At 34.0% G+C, this 21,104-nt stretch overlaps 1 protein-coding gene across 1 annotated transcript; it reads right to left on the bottom strand.

Annotated features, from left to right (window-relative positions):
* Nucleotides 1-927: 927 nt before the first annotated feature.
* Nucleotides 928-5,879, bottom strand: LOC142339498 (uncharacterized). The gene is made up of 2 exons (XM_075389562.1): nt 5,422-5,879; nt 928-1,679 (listed from the first exon to the last, which is right to left on the bottom strand). Exons 1-2 carry the CDS (start codon nt 5,714-5,716, stop codon nt 1,276-1,278), a joined length of 699 nt encoding a protein of 232 aa, XP_075245677.1. The 5' UTR covers nt 5,717-5,879; the 3' UTR covers nt 928-1,275.
* Nucleotides 5,880-21,104: the final 15,225 nt, after the last annotated feature.

The raw sequence follows: 21,104 nt of genomic DNA, 5'->3' as shown, positions 1-21,104 counted from the left end.
AGATTCAAACGGCCGCCTCACAATCCCAACATGTAGAATCGGACTATACAGTGCCGCCATGCTCACCAACTCCCACTTTTCCAGTTCAATACTACGTTTCACCAAACTACGAAGGACCTGAGGTGTCGATGACAGTTGGCGAGGCGGAACGTTATTATGAGAGCGAGAGTGACTAATCTGAAAATATCTCAAAATAAACATTACTCAAAAACTTCATTTAAACTCTCAAAACTTTATGGTTTTAATTAATTAACAAGTACATATTTTACTAATTTTCTGCTAAATAATTCTCATTATTTACTTCTCCAAAGGGGGAAATGTGGTATAATAGTACCTTCATCTTAAAAAGTTTTAGTTTTGAGTTGCTAAATTAAGTTAATTCATTATCATTTATCTAGTTCATTTCGCTCTTTAAAATTTGTTCAATTTGTAAAGTTAGATTTTGAAGATCAAATCTTAAGATTTCACGTCGTTAAAATTTGTTTACAATTTGTTGCATGATTGAATGTCTGTTCATAAATCTTGTAAGATTTGCCGCTTTAAGTTGTCTGATGATATGAATAAGTTATTGTTCAACCATCTTAATTCTTTTAATTTCATTCTTCTGCAATTCATAATTCAAATCAGTTGACTAAATTCTTTTCTCGAAATCGTTCCGCCAAAGTCTAATCTATAAGATTTGAAAGTAAACTGTATTTCGCTAAGCGAAACACTAGTACAAAATAGAAGTGCGCTTTCGCTCCGCCAAATCGGGATTTAATTCGCAACTAGAATAATTAAATTCCACTCGACAAAATTTAGCATTGATTCGCTCCGCGAATTCACAGCTACACACTCGCTTGTAGTTCAATCTAATTGGCATCGCCGATCAATCAATCCTACAGTTTCTCATTTTGTACGACAACAAGAATGTGTACGCGGGGCGAATAAAATTGTAAACTGATTAATTCAAGTGAGATGCAAATGAACAAACATAATGTTTACAGTATTTCCGTACCACAGATATCATAGATACCACACCGTTGTTTCCACCAAATTTCAAACAAAAATTTACAGTTTCCTCTCATTTGCAAAACTATCTTATAATTGCGGTACTATCGTAAACAAATATAGGCCAACGCAATAATAAGAAGAATTCACTGCAGTCTCAGCTTTCTTTGTCACTGGCAAAATTTGCATCAAAATTTTCTGCGTGTAGTTTTATATGACAGATCAGTTTTTAGCGTTGTTTATTCTCATTCTGAAGATTTGTTCTCGTAAGTTGACATTCTTGTATCATTTAGAGCTTACTTCTTTTCTATGAATTTCCCACGATCTCTTGTGCCACACTTTGAATTTTACAGTTACGAAACCTCTTTCCTCGCCCAAATAGTGACGTCTGACCCAGTAAGTAATCAAAGCATCCATCTGTGTGTCTGACCCAATCGGACTTCGTTCATTTTGGGCTCTTTTGAACTCCAGTACTGTTTGACTCCAGTCATCTGGTTCGGGCACCAAAGCCCTGAAGTCTTCATAATTCTTAAACGCCTCGTAGATAACTCTCTTGAGATTGGCGAAATAGTTGCCTTCTTTTATTGAGATGTGCTCGAACAATATTACACCACTGTAATGTAGTTCAAGAAGTAGCTTGTCTTCATTGAATACCATTTTGGAACACAACACAAATCGTTGATTGTCTACTGTGTCAAATTAACATAGCAAACTTATGACGAGTAAACATTATGATTAATTGATAAAGTTCATCTAACACTTAATGCTCGTGGTTATGAGACGGAGAACACCTTGTGCGTAACCCAAATGGGCCTGACTATAGCGCCCTTTTTGGGTCTGCTTGGCTTGAACACACTTCTCGCGACCCAAGTTGGTCTGATCAAAGTGCTCGTGTGTCAATCACCTCATCTTGTTCACCTCTGTACTATTTCTTTAACTAATTTAACTGAAGCAAAAATACTGAAGCAAAAATTTATTATATACTGAAGCAAAAAATATACCGAAGCAAGCAATTGTATAATGAAGCAAAAATTTAAATCCCCTCGAACTTATTGAGTTCACAGGGAATTGTTCTTACGTAGTCACTGTACTGAATGGATGACAAAAGAACCGAAATATAATTTTTCGTATCTAAAAGGCTGCGCATCATTTGCTCGCCTCCTATCAATGAATGAGACAGGAATCAAGTTTCCCGGACCCTAGTCTCATTGCCAACCAGTTATGATTCATACAATTCATATAGTAAAACGCTATATCGATGCGGTTTCATAGTATTCTAAGGATTTTTTTGTTCGAAGACTTCGCAGAATAAGCGCAGATAACAATATTTTTCATTAATTTAGCCTGGGCGGTCGGTTTTGAATCCTTTCTCAACTCATGCAAAAATAAAAATAAATATTAAAACTTTCAAAAATATTGAAAATTTATTACACTAACAAATCCACTAATTGAAAAATTGAACTGATCAAAGTGTATTTTTTGCCTGCAATAAGAAATGATTAGCTCACGGTATGACGTGATAAAATATCAACCAAACAAAAAATGCCCTAATCAAGCGTTCTCAAAAATCAACATATTGTTCGAAAAATGAGAGTTTATGCTAACAAATTGAAGCGAGCGTTCATGTTTCGATTCTCTGGGTCGATATTTGGAAAACGCAATACAGTAATTTTTTGTGTCTCTGTTTGTGGTATTACAATTTGATTGGTTAGTAAATCTAGCTGAGGTTGAGGTGTTTACAAGCAGTTGGTGCCTGGTCAATGATCGCCCTCTTTCACAATGAAGAAAATTTTGTTTCATAGTCTATGACTCAAAAACTGCTACAATGCTAAAGAGGACAACCGTTGACCAGGCACAAACTGTTTGTCAATCCCTCAACCTCAACTAGATTTCTCAAGCAGTCAAACATGGTATATTTTATTTAAATTAAGCCATATTAGAGAAATTTTTTAGCGTCTGGAAAATAAAATGAATTCAGACTGGTCAAAGAATCCTTTGGCAAGAAGTCACCGATGGTTTGCAATGTATCGATCCTAAATTAGTTTAGTCGGGGACGTTCTGATAAGGCGTCGCTGATCTGGTTGTCTGATTAGAGGTCACGCTAGGTGCTTCTTGTCCAGGCTCTCATTGTCCGATATCTCAACCTGTTCCCTGTCCAAAATCGAGAAAAAGTAATAGTCGAGACGTTGTCGATTTTAATTTTCAACTGCTAAGGTTCATATTATGGTAACATGTAGTTTGTTGATACGATAGTTTAGTCATGTCACGCTCATGAAAATGTGACTTTTCAGAAGGGTGGCAAGATAGTGTGGAAGAGTTGCCCGGTTTTTTTGCTCTTCTTTATATATCATTATGGAAAACAGTAACAGATGAGATCCGAAAAACTTCAGGCAGTTTCTTCCCGCATTCTGATTACAATATTTGAACTTCAGGACGTTTTCGACGCTGTTGCAGAATTTTCGGAAACAACATAAAGGGAGCAAACTAGTTGAAGTCACTGAAGTGAGATACGAAACACCTTACCTACTAAATGCATTCCTTAGAACCCATAATTGTTCAACTTTTCTGCGTTGATCACAATATGAATTTTTATTCAGCAACTAAAAAGGATACTTCCAATGGAATAATTCTTTGACTGCTTTCTAAAAATATCCTACTATATATAACAAATCATCTGACTTCGGATCTCTGAATCCCGTTTTCATGGCTAGCAGTACAATAGTCTCCAATTGTTCCAAATGTGATTTCTTTTCCTCTTTTTGTAAACTTTGGATGACAGATGTGCGATAAACAATTGTGGTTAAAGATTGTAGAATATGAACTGAATTGCGATTAAATCCGGCAAATTGTCTGTTTCAACACATTCAAAGCATTTTCTGCATTTTTAACAATTTAACTGCAAGCGGTAAAAGTTTGAAAATATTTGACGGTAATTTTTTGCTTCAGCGAAAATGTACCCTTTTCAGTTATTTTTGCTGCTGACTCAGCTACCGGGTATCAAATAGCTGTTTAAAAATTTCCAATTTTGAAGAAATGAGTGATAGACTCAAAGTCAAGAGGAACTATAAAAATTTTGTTGACTACTAAAAGAACTCTGCACAAAAATTAACCTTAACTTTTGGGTATTACCATAAATAAATTGCGACCTGTTTAAGATTGTAAGGAAACAATAGGAATGACAGCTACAGTTTTAAGCATGTATTTTTAGCTGCTTTTAACTTTCTGTCAAAGTTATAAACTGAAAGCAATGATTTCCAGGTAATTTTTTGTTTCATCTACTTATTAACACATTCGGTTACTTTGGCTTTTTTAAATGCAATTGTCGAGATGTCTATAAAGAACATCTGAACATAATTTTACGTTCTTTTGAACCATTTTAGATAGTACGCAAATGGTAAGAAAGTTTCACCTCCCAGTAATCAGCCATTTTTTTTAACTCAAAGGGAGATTTGAAAAGTTAATTGTATGATTACTGCATAAATACTTTTGCCCAGATTTTGCAAACATTTAAAGATAAATGAATTATAGAAATAATTTATGATTAGGTAGGTAAACCGCAATACGTTGGTACGGAGAATTATTGCAAAAAAGAGTGACTTTCTGATCATCTTCGCTCTGCTTTGTATTGCCTTCTTCTCTTCCTTTCTAATACTTTTTGCTCCATATCCCCTATCCATCTCTCCTGCTCTCTCTCTCTCTCTCTTTCTCTCTCTCTTTCTCTCTCTCTCTCTCTGGATCTCGCTCTCTGTCTCTCTCTATCTCTCGCGTTCTCTTCTTTCTTTCTGCTTTGTTTCTTTATCTTTCTCTCTCTCTCTCTCTCACACACACACTATCGCTCTCTTTATCCTTCTCCTCTCTCTTTCTCTCTCTCTCTCTCTCTCTCTCTCTACTGAAGATAAAAGAAAGCATGAGAATAAGGTAGGTTTATAGGCGATGAAGTTTCTACATTATATAGTTTGTGTTGATTCGCAAAAGAGCCCTAATAATTGATCTCTAAATAATAGCCCGGGTCGAGAAATTTTCCAAAAAATATGTAAGAAATGCGCTGAAATGCGCTGATTTTTCGAAAGTTTCAGCGCAAAAACCTTACATAATAATGCGCTGAAATGTGCTGAAATACGCTGAAAAATCAGCGCAAATCTTACAAAGTTTCAGCGCATTTCAGCACTTTTCAGCGCATTATTATGTAAGATTTCTGCCCAGAAGTTTTGAAAAATCAACGTAGGCTCTAAATATTGTTCAGTGGTCTGAACTAAGTTCAACTATTGTTGAATCATCATTATTATCATCAATCATTTTTTATTGCATTTCAGTTTTTTTCATGAATTGAATTCTTCTTTTTCTTGGGCCCCAGCTTCTAAAACTGCATTCATATGCGTGCTTCCCAGCTGCCCTTATCCCATACATTAATATCTAAAGTGGTGTAACTACTATTTTCATCTCCCAAATAGTAACGCCTCAACCAGTACGTAACCAGAGCATCCATTTGTCTATCTGTCTCAATGGGCTGTAGTTTGTCTGAAAACGTTTCGCGAGCCAATACAACCCGACTCCAATCACCTGGTGCGGGCACTAGTTTTTTGAAGGAACTGTAATTCTTGAAGGCTTCGTAGACAACACTCTTAATACTACTGAAATAATTGCCCTGTTTTATTGAAATGTGTTCCATCAATACCACACTGTTGAAATGTAATTCCAAAAGTAGTTGGTCATCGTTGTGTGGCATTTTGATTTTTTTGTCAAACTCGTAAATGATTTGTGCAATATTAAAAAGGGCCGGTGAACCCGAATTTTGAAACTTTTCTGTGATGAACTTTTCTTTGATGAAACGTCTTTGATATAATAGTCCAAATAAGTTTGTTGGTATTTTGCCAGTTTGATGAATAGGTACTTTGATGAATTTAGAGAATGTGACGTCATCTATTTATTGTAGTTTAGTGGTAATGAAAGAACTTTAGAATGACGACAATGCAAATGTCAAGAGAACTATTTTCACGGCGAAACATGTTGACATAATGAATATGATGGCTTCCGAGGATGAGATGTAGACTGAGTGCCTTTGACCAATGATTTTTGTGCGTTCACCACCCAGGACGCGGAGCGCGACCCAAGCCAGTTCCGATCAGACCAACAAAGATCAGCGCACTAACTACAGTCTGGAAAGTCTGATCATAGCGTGGTATAGAGTCTGGACTGCTTCGTGGTATGATCTGGATAGTCTGAACATTTCCAGAGTCAGAAACGATCAGAAACCCATCCAGAGTCTGGAAAGTCTGGTCAGAACCGAGAGGTCCAAGCGAGAAAACGGTCAGACCCCAAAATTAAGAAGAGACAATTAACCAGTGTCAGTCGTAGTACCCCCAGAGAGCAACTCACTACCCCCTCCTCCCGTGGGTGACGCAAGTCAGTCTGATTGGAGTTGGGTCGCACTACACATCCTGGGCGCCTTCTTGTGTTCATCAAACCAAAAAAATGTGTACTTAGGTGCTAGGAAAATTGGCCGACAGTGCGTTTAGCCGACAAGGAAAAAACGAGAAATTTAGCCGACAGTTTTATCATAATTGGTCATAAAAGACTCATTGTTCCATTAATCAGTAGTTCGGTTGTGACAGATTCATATCAAGTGTCACGGGCCATTGAGGCATGGCTATGGCCCGCGAGGCATGGCCTCATGCGGTTAAATACGGTCCGGCGACCGTATAGACCTTCATTACACTAGTTGATAAAAAAACTGCGGTATATTTGTCCGCTTACGAAATAGTGTTTTCAATTGGCCAATCACAGCTTTAGAATAAGTTTTATTGCTCATTTTACTTAAATTGTCGGTCAAATTTCTCATTTTTTGGTTGTCCGCTAAGCGCCCTGTCGGCCAATACGGCGGCCACCGTGTACTTGTAAGAGTAGCCAACGCTCCCTTGCCCTTGTCAAATTGGGACGGTTATCTGCTAAGATCTTGCAAGATTCTTGCAAGACTCTTGTATGATTATGCGTCATCTTGTAAGGGCTCTTACAAGACTCTTATCAGATAACCGTTAATCTTGCAAGATTCTTAGCAGATAACCGTTGTTCTTATAAGATTCTTACCAGATAACCGTCGACTTTGTAAGACTCTTGCCAGGCATCCGTCGCTCCAGAAAGGTTCCAGACAGAAAACCAACGCTCTTGCAAGACCAACATAGCTATAAAAAGCTTTCTAAAACGTAAAAAATGACCCCCAAACATACTTCAAAACGCCCATAAGGGGCTTAAACAACATATAGCACATAAAACATTGTCTCAGCAAGCAAGGTTCGTGAGCTCAGTAACTATGTGTACCAATTAGAAACCTATAAATCGATTTCGAGATTTTTTATAGGATTTCTAAAGAGGTACCAGTTTTTTTTGGCTCTTTTTTCTAACAAAAATCTGAGACAAAACTACACATCAACATACATCATAAAGAAGCTAAAACATTAATAAAACCTTGATTGAATGAGTCGCAAGAAAGGATATAATAATATTATATATAATAATATTAATAATATAATAATAATATTATATAATAAGCGAAAAAGTCGATATTTCCGATTGAAATAAGAACTTTTTTTTCTATGAAAGTTAGGCCAACCATTCTTTTCGCATTACAACCTAAATAGTACTGGTAGTCTGGGATATCAATTTGGTTCACTTTAAACAACTCCTTGACCCGATGAAAAAGACCTATTTTTAAAATTATTTATTTGAAATAATAGCAAATTTCCGTATGAAAAACTAACTTTTTTCTAGGAAAGTTAGGCCAACCATTCTTTTCGCATTACAACCTAAATAGTACTGGTAGTCTGGGATATCAATTTGGTTCACTTTAAACAACTTCTTTACCCGATGAAAAAGACCTATTTTTAAAATTATTTATTTGAAATAATAGCAAATTTCCGTATGAAAAACTAACTTTTTTTCTAGGACAGTTAGGCCAACCATTCTTTTCGCATTACAACCTAAATAGTACTGGTAGTCTGGGATATCAATTTGGTTCACTTTAAACAACTCCTTGACCCGATGAAAAAGACCTATTTTTAAAATTATTTATTTGAAATAATAGCAAATTTCCGTATGAAAAACTAACTTTTTTTCTAGGAAAGTTAGGCCAACCATTCTTTTCGCTAGGTTTCGTTAGGTACCTTGACATCGCACAAAATGGTATGAAAAACTCTTTTACAGAAACCTAGTTTGCGATGAGTACCAATTGCTTCTTCAACTAACGTATTTGATTCCATCAGATCGAATTGATCCACATTACCCCAAAAAAGCAAAAATCTGCAGCTTTTTTGTGAGGATGTCATGAAATCGCATCTGCTTTTTTGGTAAGTATATTAGGAAAGAATTTCTTTAAGGTGACCACAAATAACCGCGGATTTTTTAAATTGAGAGGCAGAAAAATTTTGAATGTTGGCCTTGCTGACAAACAGCAATACTTTTTATGAAGCTCATTTCGTGTTTTAAAGTTTTTTTGCGGTGAAACCTCTCTTTCTGTTGTGTTTTTCGACAGGGTGGAAAACACAGGCTTTTTTGGGTGCTTTAACCAAAAAAAGATGAAACGCGTATCTGGTAAGGATCTTGCAAGTGTCTTACCAGATAACCGTTGCAATCTTGCGTCTTAGCAGATAACCGTTATTTGCAAGACTCTTACAAGATCTTAGCAGATAACCGTTTTTCGCAAGAATCTTGCAAGATCTTAGCAGATAACCGTCCCAGTTCGTCTAGGGTGTCTTCTTTTCATTTCAATTCAATCCGTTAATGAATCATTAACAGCAATCAATTGTGTACTCAGTTTATAAACCAACTTTCTGTAGTACCAACTCCACACAGTGTATGATTTGTACATTGTTGTATCTGTTGATTGTCATTTCAAAGAAGAAGAGATATATACAGTTTGAATCAGAATAATAAAAATCGTTTCTCCACTGGATCCTGAAAAATAATTTAACAAGAAAATGTTTGACTGTTGAGTCCATGCAAATGTGGGTGCGAACGAGGCTGCAATGAGGAATCAAAAACTGACCTTAATAATAAAATATATTTATTTTTTCCAGGTTAACTTTTTCACCTGTACAACAGATTGATTTACGAGACTTCACGAGACAAACAAATACAAATGCGTTCACAAACTTAGATAAAAAAGGTATTAATAGCACCTAAAATGTAGATACTTTTCAACATTGCAATTTCAAAAGAACAAAATTTAACATCCAGAAAAAAAAACCTGTTTGACATCTACGTGACAAGCAAAGTTAACAAAGTTGTAAAAAAAACTTTAAATTGGCAAAAATATTAAATATTTGCTTTAGGTTTCTGTTTTTAATGTCTTCAGAAACAGCATTGTCATACTAAAGAAGGTTTCTGTTGTTAATGTCTTCCGAAACAGCATTGTAATTCTAAAGTATATGCACGAAATCATAAGACACCTTATGAACTGTCATCAACTTCAATTAAAACACCATCTGCCAAAGTCAAAAGACGAAACTGAAAATACGTTAAAAAACAAGACAAAACAACAAAACTTTGGGCTTAAAACTCAGTCTTTCTTAGCATTTGTAGCATACTAAACAGTTGAAAGACCACGAAGCTAGCTGGGACCCTAAAGATTACTCTAATGCTAATTCATCATAATATTGAATATTTGCTGATGGTTTTTGTTGTTAATGTCGTCAGAAACAACATTGTAATACTAACGTATAAGCAAGAACAACACTTTGGGCTCAAAATTTTCATAGTCTTTCTTAGCATTTGCAGCACACTAATTGGCTGAAAAATTACGAAGCTAGCTAGTGACTCTAATGCGTTTTTACGTCCTCTCGGTTCTTCTTGCTAATGTCATTTTGAAAAATCAAACTCACCGAAAAAAATTGCTTAACTTATAAAAAACAGAGCACTGATTCATTAGAAAAATTTATCTAGACGAAAAAATAGATTTGTTTCATTCAATTTTTTTAAATGGGATTTGAAATGTTAGCATTAAAATTAGCATGCGCGACAAAATCAAACTAAATAACAAGAAGTCTCATCCGTGTCTGTGCGTAGCACACATTGGTCCAAAATATTTCTCAATTCATTCAAGAATTGTGTTTTTTTGCGCTCATAGAATTATTACAATTCTTTCAAAAACCATGAAATAACTAGAATCAGCTTCTCGCAAGTAATTGCTGAGTTTTGTACAATACTTTTTTTTGAAAAACAGCAACAACCAGTGTCCTGCGAACTAAAAATCTTTTTTCATCTCTAACATAATTATATGGTGTTTTCCTATAGAAAACAATTCTGCCTTTTTGACAGTACAAAAAATGTACTCTTGCTGTTGTCAGGCACCAGCTATTTTTAGTTTGAAAAGTTTCAAAACATGTGAGTGCGAAAATGAAATGTGTGCACCGAATCGAACGACAGGCTAATTTAACAACTGTTCAAGCTTTTTTATCAGTCTTATTTCATTGCTAACTCATCATAATATCAAAAATTTGCTGATGGTTTTTGTTGTTAATGTCTTCAGAAACAACAATGTAATAATAAATTATAGGCAAGAAACTATAAAGCAGCTTATGAAATGTGCTCAACTTCATCCATTTGACAAAATCAAACGATAAAACTCAGAAGACAATAGAAAACATTACAAAATAACAGCATTTCAGGCTCAAAACTTTAATAGACTTTCTTAGCCTTTGCAGCACCTAATTGGCTGAAAAATTACGAAGCTAGCTAGGGACTCTAATGCGTTTTTACGTCCTCTCGGTTCTTCTTGCGAATGTCTTTTTGAAACCTCAAACTTATCGAGAAAATTTGCCAAATTTACAAAAAACCAGAGCACTGACTCAATAAAAACAATTGGAAATAAATAGCTAAACAAAAAAGTCAACAGAAAATGTATCAAAATTATCACGAGTAAAAAAATCAAGTAAATTAAGATAGCTTTTTCGTGTCTGTGCTAAGCACAGATTGTTCCCAGATATTTCTCAATTCATTCAAGAACTGTGTATTTCTGCACTCATAGAGCCATTACTTTTTTTTCAATAACCATGAAATAACTAGAATCAGTTTCATCTAAAATATGGTTTAGATTCGTACAATTTTTCGTAAATAATTTTAAAATTTATGTATAAGTTTCATATAGCAATGAAAAAAACTAACAACTAGTTACTTGATTTTATTTTAAAAAAAGACTGTTCTTCAGTAAATCTTTGGTCACAAAAGCATGTTTTTGCCGATCACTATGTGGATTAGTGTATAGCAAACAAATCAGTACCAGTGGAAGCCACCCTGGCGTTTACGGACGTTTATCTTCAATAAACTCAAAAACCAGTGTCCTGTGAACAGAAAATTGTTTCACATCTCAAAAATATTTTTTGGCATTTTTATTAAAACCAAATGTTCGGTCTTTTCGACAGTACAAAAAAATGCATGCATGCAGCTGTCAGGCATCATCTTATTTTAGGTTTAAAAGATACGAACAATTTGAGTGCAAAATTCAATTTTGTGCACCCGAATCGAATGGCAAGCCGAATTCAGTACTGTTCAAATTTTTTTAAGAAGTCTTATTTCTTAGCTAAGTCATCACATTAAATATTTGCTGATGAACTGTCATCAGCCTCAATCGAAAACTCATCTGACAAAATCAAATGACAAAACTCAGAGGACACTAAAAAACATGACAAAATAACAACATGTTGGGCTCAAAAATCTTCATTTTCCTTTTTAGCCTTTGCAGCACACTAAGCAGCTGAGAGATTACGAAGCTAGCTGGAACTCTAAAGACTACTCTACTTCTAACCCATGATGATTTTGAATATTTTCTGATGGTTTTTTTTTGTTAATGTCTTGAGAAACAACACTGTAATACTAAAGTATACTTAAGAACAACATTTTGGGCTGAAAACTTTTATAGTCTTCTTAGTTTTTGCAGCACACTAATCAGCTGAAACATTACAAAGCTAGCCAGATTCTCTAATGGACTCTTAGGTTCTCTCGATTCTTCTTGCAAATGCAATGTTGCACACTAAACTCGTAGAAAAAAATTGCCAAACTTACCACAGAAACAGAGCACTGACTTAATAAAAAAAATTTTTGGATTGGAATAACTAGAGGGAAAAGCCAAAAAATAATTTATCAAAATTAGCACGCGCAACAAAAAATCAAATAAAATAACAAGATTGCTCATCCGTGTCCGTGCGTAGCAGAGATTGTTCCTAGATGTTTCTCAATTCATTCAAGTATTGTGTATTTTTGCACTCAAAGACTCGTTACATTTCTTTTAATAACCATGAGATAAATAGAGTCAGTTTCTTGCAATTAATTGTTTAGTTTCGTTAATTCTACCTAAAAGATTTTAAATTTGTTATCTGTTAGTTTTATATAGAAATTAAAAAAACTAACTACAAATTAATTTATTTTCATAAAATAAAGGAATATTCTTCAGTAAATCTTTGTTCACAAAAGCATGTTTTTCCGGCTCAACATGTAGATTAGTGTATAGCAAACAAATCAATTCCAGTGGAAGTCACCCTGACGTGTACGTACGTTTTTCTTCAAAAACCTCAAAAACCAGTGTCCTGCGAACCAAAAATCTTTTCTCATCTCGAAGATAAATAAATGGTACTTTATTAAAGCAAACGATTCTGATTCTGACTTTTCGACGGTACAAAAAATGCATGCGTGCTGTTTGTCGTGCACCATGTAATTTTAGTTTGAAGAGTTACGAAAACTGTGAGTGCGAAAATAAATTTTGTGCACTCGAATCGAATGGCAAGTTAATTGCAGTACTGTTCAAACTTTAAAACAAGTCTTATTTCATTGCTAACTCTGAGCTAGGATAACGCCATTTTTTTAAACTTGGCATTTTAAATCCAAGCTTTTGTCAGTCTAAATCTGAGGCTAAATAAGGTCAAGAATTGCGAAAATGGGACTGCAAAACGCAAAAACAGCCAAAATTGTCCAATATAGGTCTAAAATATTTCCGAAAACGGACTACGCTACAAAATTTTTTTGCAATTCAAAATTTTTAATCAAAAATTTTTGAAAAGCTGATTTTGTCTTGAGAATCAACTTGGAAGTGTTATTCATGTCTTAGCTAAGACTTGTAGGACTTTTAATTAGACTTGCATGGTACTGTGAAACCAAATAAGACTTGTATTTAGACATACCTGGTACTGATATTAATTTGGAATTCGGTCCGGTCTATCAATAAACAGAAAACCTAACATAAACTCCCAATCTATTCCTCTTAAGCACGGATGCATCTTGTTTCGATTTTGCTTTCACTTTGACACATGAAAGAGCACGAAATAATCAAAAATTTATTTCGTTTTTCCTTGATTCATTATTGAAACGTCAAGCGCATCATTTAATAAAAAATGCACTTTTTGTTTGCATAATTCTTCAAAATTATTTCTGATCAATATTAACATTGAACAAATACTTGTATTCTTCCCCTTTAAAGCAACGTAAATATGGCTTCAACTCAGGACAAAAAGCGCAATATTATCTTTTTCAAAGTGAGCTACTTGTCAAAAGTTGCTCTGAAAGTGTTCACCTATTCATACCCTGAAGAAAAAGGAATCTTTTCTGTTTATTACAACTATTTTAGAGGAAAAAATAGTTCTGTATTTATATGCACCTAGAATTTGAAGACATCGTTGATAATTTGAAGTCACCCCCCCCCCCCCCCATAGTCACCCCCCCCCCCCCCCCCCAATTTCAATATTATATCTTTCTGACAATTCTCCACACCAGAACCCTACGTATCACTAACTTTGAATTTAAAGTTTACTAGTCATACAGGGAATTTAAATCGGGACTGCGTGACAGAGGGATAAATTAATGGGATTAAATGATAGATGTAAAATTACCCAAAAAAACTCATCCAAACCTCGACCTGGGTTTAATTTTCCCAAATTAAGTTCAATGTATTATTAACAAGTAAGTTGAATCTGTCATTCTATTATGGGTGGTTAGGCTTTTGTATTTTTAATTATTACCTGCAGTTGATGTTTTGCTTTTATTTGGTTAATAGGAGACTATTTTCAACAAATTAAAGTTAAACTTTAGAAATCATAACAATTGTGATACCAACAAAAAAGAGAAAAGATCCCGAAAAAGACTACCCGATACCGTCACCCGGATCGTCAGCAGAGCGCTCTATTCTGAAAGCATTCATGTCACAAGTTATAGACTCGATCACAGCTCGGATGGTATCCCAAATGAACTTATCCCCAATTCACCAGTTCAAGGTCAAATGGAAAAGCGAATCGCTGGATACGATTTTTGAGCTGCAGGACGATTTCGATGTTATTGCATTGATTCTGTTTTGGGAGCAACAGATGGAGGGCAGACCCGTTGAGGTCACAATTGAAAAGTGAGATGCTAAAGGGATCCGACTTATTAACATTTTCTAGAACCATTATTGAATTAATTATCATGATCATGCTGAGGTATTCACGGTGACTAAATACGCTTTTTATTACGAATCAACAGCAATTTCTAGCTTGCTATCTGAGAATTTTGGCATGTTATTTACGTATAATTAGTAAATATTTTGTCGGTAAAGATTTTTGTTCTACTTGATAAACATTTTGTTCCGCGAATAATTTAGATCCACTGAAGTCTCATTTTTGAAAGCAAAAGGTTACGCATGAACTAATTGGTTGATAGATGTCAACCTCCACATAAAATATTCAGCGTAAAATCCAATATTGTATTGTACTGTTTTTTGGGTGATTTCGCGGTGCGAAATCGCATAAATATCTATTTGATAGAATTATTTAGTTCCGAAGCAACTTTTTGGTAGTATTCGCTCCGCAAATATACGTCGCTATTTAAATCTAGTAATTCGCTCAGCGAAAGACGAAATTCTAATGATTGACTTATTAATGCTTGAGTTGCTCGGCAAATTGTTACTTTCAAAAGAGAGTCAACTGAACATTGCATTAGAGTTCAAAAGAATGAAATTAAAATGAATGCAGATTTTCACCAGCAATTTGATCATAAACTTAGTTATAAACAGAAAAGAATAAACTAATGTTGCGGTAAAGATCAGGAAATTGAATTCATGAACAGACAACGAATCAAACAACAAATTATGAGGCATGAACAATCAAAAGATTTGCATTTTATAAAGGAAATTTAGTAATATTAACAAATAACAAAATGAACTATTTAAGGTTTTAAATAATTTTGATGCTTAGCGCCAAAAATTAAAGAACGTCAAGACTATATGTGCTATTATATCAAAAACTCATAACAAATTATGATACCAGCAGAAACAGAAAAGCTCCCAAAAAAACTATCCTATATCATCATTCGGATTGTCAGCAGAGCGCAGCGGATTGTTCAATGATATCCCAATTGAATTTATCCCCAACTCACCAATTCAAGGTTAAATGGAAAAGCGAATAGCTGGATACAATTTTTGAGCTGCAGGACGATTTCGATGTTTTTGCATTGATTCTGGTTTGGAAGCAACAGATGGAGGGCAGACCAGTTGAAGTCACAATTGAAAAAAGAGATGCGAAAAAGATCCGACTTGACAACTTTTTCTGCAACCATTATAGCAATTACGCAGAGGTATCTGCGGTGACCAAATACGCAATTTTTCGGATTTAAAAAAATATGTTTTGATGCAAACCGACTGATATTTTAGCTGTTTAGTATTTTAAAAGTTTTGCATGTTATCTACATGTAAATATTAAATAAATTAGTAGTCGATATTTTGTTCAACCTGGTTAATATGTTCGGAGAAATTTTCATCGCTTAAAATGTCCTCTCAGAACTTACCCAGCAAAAATTTGTTTATGATACAGCTCCTATGTGATTAAATTTCTTCTGTTTTGTTTGTGTGATATACTGGGTTAACTTTATATTATACTATGAAAGTCACAATATAAGAATCTTCATTAGTTTTTTAGAACAGCCATTGCTACAAAAACTGGTCTTCAAAAAAATACGGAGTCAAAAAACGGAACCAGATCGGTTTATGTGATCTAGCAGAATACGGAGATTATTAGATTTTTTGACATTTATTCTATACAAAATGACTAAATTTAAAGTTCAACGAAAAAAAATTAGGTTGGTTGCCTTTAGCACTACAAGAGTACCCAACAGTCGTAATACTGATAAATTGGCAAAGATTTTAACTAAAATAGATTTGGTTTGAATAGAATAGTTAGCTGGTCCAATAGTTACAACTAACAGAATAGAGAATTAAGTAAAATCGTTGAAGATTTTTACTTTTTTTTAGTTTTTTTTTAAATTTAATAAGAAAAATGAACCAGTTTCAAAGATTAAAATGTGTTCGGCGTTTCTTTTCCGCCCAGCAATAGTTTTTTTTCATTTTTTTAGCCGTTCATTTAAAATCTACAAAATAAAAAAAGATAGAGTAGAACAAAGAGAAGAAGTTTTTAAAAATGCCGACATTTGATCTGAATTACGTATTTCAAAAGGATGTAGTTTGATGATTTTTCAAATTAAATTTCTCCCTAAAATTGCTATACGAAATTATCTGCTAGTATCTTTTCTGCAAGCTATACGTTTCAGAGCACAAATAATGACAAATTTCAACAGATGTTGACAAACAAATCGGTTGTTTGAGATGTTCTTCAATTTGCATATGTTGACCAAAACTATTAAAGTACATTTTTCGATACCTCATTAATTGATGGCGGCGTCTTAAACTCAACTCGCTTCGCTTTATCTCAACCCTGTCAGGTACAATAATCAAATCGTAAATGAAAAACTGTTCCACCAATTTTTCCTTATAATTCCAGTTTTCCTATCTACAGAATTATTTTTCTCCTACTGGTCAGCATATTTAGATAAAATTTCCAAAGTGAATTACGTTTTTAACCAAAATTCGCACATTTTTCTTTTGATTCATTGTATAACTACATTGTATACATACAAAAATAAAGTCTCGAGAGTTTTTTTTACCTTTTCAATAACATTCTTCGATTGTTTTGAACTTTTTTAACGATGGGACCTTTTTTCCTACAAATCTAGCAAAATAGCTGTTTTCTGGCAGATCTGGCAACGTAACCATTTTTCTGCCAGAAATTTACGAGATGATCATTTGGTCTGGACTAGAGTAAAGAATTAGTGAAGTAGGTGACATTTTACGGCGCAATTAGTCCGGTTTCTGAAAAGAAGTATCTAATTTGAAAGAAAAGCGAGTTTTTCAAACTGAGTTCAGTAAAAGATACCGTCTCAGATTGGAAGTGCTCTAATTAACTGCAAGTTGTTGGTGAGTTACCGTGTGGACAGAAGGATGTTTAATTTCTGAATTGATTGTCAATAGAGCTTTGGAGTATCCTTTCACCATTTCACCAATTTCACCATTTGGGAGGGATACTTTTCCCCCAATTTCACCATATTCTGACTTGACATAAGAATGAGAGGCAGCAAAAGAATTACAGTTTATCGAAAATAAAAAATAATTTGGAATTTGATGTTTTAAATTACAATCTTTGGATATTTTGATTAGAAAATTTTAGGTAAACAATAAAACATTTATGTAAAAAATTGGATGATTTTTTGAAACTATATTTTAGACGGAATACTAGAAATATAAAAGTGCGTACTTTGGATGTAAAAATAGAATAGACATTGTTAAGTTTACTTAAGTTTACTTTGTTCTAAGTTTGTAATTTCGACTGGTCAGTTTCCGAGGTTGAGATGTTCGAAGAACATGAACCAGTTCGAAGGCTTCATCTCACTCGATGGTATTATACTTTTTCATCGCATTGAATTTTGCAGTTTGCTCAACGCTATTTTGAGCGAAAACTTTCTCGCAATGTTTTAATCGTAGCAATAAACAAGGCTCATCATGAAAACAATTTGTTTTCCTATTTGAGTCACCTTAAGAAACAAAATAAACACTTGATTGTTCAATTTTGCATTCTTAATCGATAGTCTGGGGTAAACGAGTATGAAAACCGAGTCAAATTCAGAAAAATCCGTATCACAACAAATTGTCAAATTAATTGATCGGGACAGGAGAACAAACAAAGTCTTATGAATCAATGAAGGAAAACAATGGATTATTGAAAAGTAATTAATTTTTTGAAAAACAACAATTGAGGCAACCACAGAAAAGTAAAAGACAAAACTTTAAAAACTCCATGATTGGACTGTTTGATCATCAGAATTGGGGTCCAAGGCGGAAGCAAGCATGCCCCGAAAAAAATGGCTCCTTTTTTAACGATGGGTCCATTTTCGTGCAAATCTTGCAAGATAGCTATTTTCTGGCAGATCTCGCAAAGTAACTTTTTTTCTTCCAGAAAAATTTCCAAAATGATCATTTGTTTTGGACTAGAGTAAAAAAACTAGTGAAGTAGATAACAATATACAAATTTACGACGCAATTAGTCTGGTTTCTGAAAAGAATTATCTATTTTAAAGCAAAGGCGAGTTTTTCAAACTGTGTTCAATAAGAGTTTGAACTCATTTAATTCAATCTCAGTTAGTTAGGATACCGGCTCAGACGAGAAGTGCTTTAATCAACTGCAGATTGTTGTTCTAATAGCCTGCAGGTTGAGGTACGGCGTGGACAGAAGGATGTTTAATTTCGGACTTGATTGTCCAAAGATCTTTGGAGTATCCTTTCAGCAATTTCACAGAAATTGAACCAGTGCGAAGACTCCATCTTATTCGATGGTATTATCCTCTAAATCGTACAGAGTTTGCAAGTTTGCTCAACGTGAATTTGAGCGGAATCCCTCTCGCGATTTTTGCATCGTAGCAGCAAAAAAGGCTCATCGTTTAAAATTTTAAATACTCCACAATTGGATTATTTGATCATCACCCAGATTGAGGTCCCAGGTGGAAGCAACTATGCCCCGACCTTGATAAACATTTTGTTCCGGGAATAATTTAGAACCACTGAAGTCTCATTTTTTGAAAGCAAAAGGTTACGCATGAACTAATTGGTTGATAGATGTCATGCTCCACATAAAAAATTCAGCGTAAAATCCAATATTGTATTGTACTGTTTTTTGGGTGATTTCGCGGTTCGAAATCGCATAAATATCTATTTGATAGAATTATTTAGTTCCGAAGCAACTTTTTGGTAGTATTCGCTCCGCAAATATACGTCGCTATTTAAATCTAGTAATTCGCTCAGCGAAAGACGAAATTCTAATGATTGACTTATTAATGCTTGAGTTGGTCGGCAAAATGTTACTTTCAAAAGAGAGTCAACTGAACATTGCATTAGAGTTCAAAAGAATGAAATTAAAATGAATGCAGATTTTCACCAGCAATTTGATCATAAACTTAGTTATAAACAGAAAAGAATAAACTAATGTTGCGGTAAAGATCAGGAAATTGAATTCATGAACAGACAACGAATCAAACAACAAATTATGAGGCATGAACAATCAAAAGATTTGCATTTTATAAAGGAAATTTAGTAATATTAACAAATAACAAAATGAACTATTTAAGGTTTTAAATAATTTTGATGCTTAGCGCCAAAAATAAAAGAACGTCAAGACTATATGTGCTATTATATCAAAAAGTCATAACAAATTATGATACCAGCAGAAACAGAAAAGCTCCCAAAAAAACTATCCTATATCATCATTCGGATTGTCAGCAGAGCGCAGCGGATTGTTCAATGATATCCCAATTGAATTTATCCCCAACTCACCAATTCAAGGTTAAATGGAAAAGCGAATAGCTGGATACAATTTTTGAGCTGCAGGACGATTTCGATGTTATTGCATTGATTCTGGTTTGGAAGCAACAGATGGAGGGCAGACCAGTTGAAGTCACAATTGAAAAAAGAGATGCGAAAAAGATCCGACTTGACAACTTTTTCTACAACCATTATAGCAATTACGCAGAGGTATCTGCGGTGACCAAATACGCAATTTATCGGAGTTAAAAAAATATGTTTTGATGCAAATCGACTGATATTTTAGCTGTTTAGTATTTTAAAAGTTTTGCATGTTATCTACTTGTAAATATTAAATAAATTAGTAGTCGATATTTTGTTCAACCTGGTTAATATGTTCGGAGAAATTTTCATCGCTTAAAATGTCCTCTCAGAACTTACCCAGCAAAAATTTGTTTATGATACAGCTCCTATGTGATTAAATTTCTTGTGTTTTGTTTGTGTGATAAACTGGGTTAACTTTATATTATACTATGAAAGTCACAATATAAGAATCTTCATCAGTTTTTTAGAACAGCCATTGCTACAAAAACTGGTCATCAAAAAAATACGGAGTCAAAAAACGGAACCAGATCGGTTTATGTGATCTAGCAGAATACGGAGGTTATTAGATTTTTTGACATTTATTCTATACAAAATGACTAAATTTAAAGTTCAACGAAAAAAAATTAGGTTGGTTGCCTTTAGCACTACAAGAGTACCCAACAGTCGTAATACTGATAAATTGGCAAAGATTTTAACTAAAATAGATTTGGTTTGAATAGAATAGTTAGCTGGTCCAATAGTTACAACTAACAGAATAGAGAATTAAGTAAAATCGTTGAAGATTTTTACTTTCTTTTCAGTTTTTTTTAAAATTTAAGTAGGAAAATGAACCAGTTTCAAAGATTAAAATGTGTTCGGCGTTTCTTTTCCGCCCAGCAATAGTTTTTTTCATTTTTTTAGCCGTTCATTTAAAATCTACAAAATAAAAAAAGATAGAGTAGAACAAAGAGAAGAAGTTTTTAAAAATGCCGACATTTGATCTGAATTACGTATTTCAAAAGGATGTAGTTAGATGATTTTTCAAATTATATTTCTCCCTAAAATTGCTATACGAAATTATCTGCTAGTATCTTTTCTGCAAGCTATACGTTTCAGAGCACAAATAATGACAAATTTCAACAGATGTTGACAAACAAATCGGTTGTTTGAGATGTTCTTCAATTTGCATATGTTGACCAAAACTATTAAAGTACATTTTTCGATACCTCATTAATTGATGGCGGCGTCTTAAATTCAACTCGCTTCGCTTTATCTCAACCCTGACAGGTACAATAATCAAATCGTAAATGAAAAACTGTTCCTCCAACTTTTCCTTATAATTCCAGTTTTCCTATCTACAGAATTATTTTTTTCCTACTGGTCAGCATATTTAGATAAAATT

Source organism: Convolutriloba macropyga, chromosome 5 (assembly GCF_964194025.1).
Source record: "Convolutriloba macropyga chromosome 5, txConMacr16.3, whole genome shotgun sequence".
NCBI lineage: Eukaryota > Metazoa > Xenacoelomorpha > Acoela > Convolutidae > Convolutriloba > Convolutriloba macropyga.
The sequence above is the reverse complement of the archived record's forward strand: the minus strand, read 5'-3'. Positions and strand labels throughout refer to the sequence as shown.

Bases quoted from the DNA above. Each gene is read 5' to 3' on its own strand.
- LOC142339498 (XM_075389562.1), bottom strand. From the start codon at position 5,716: ATGCCACACAACGATGACCAACTACTTTTGGAATTACATTTCAACAGT. The intron at 1,680-5,421 runs GTAGTTACACCA...AATTTGACACAG, and splicing joins CTATTTGGGAGATGAAAATA to TAGACAATCAACGATTTGTG.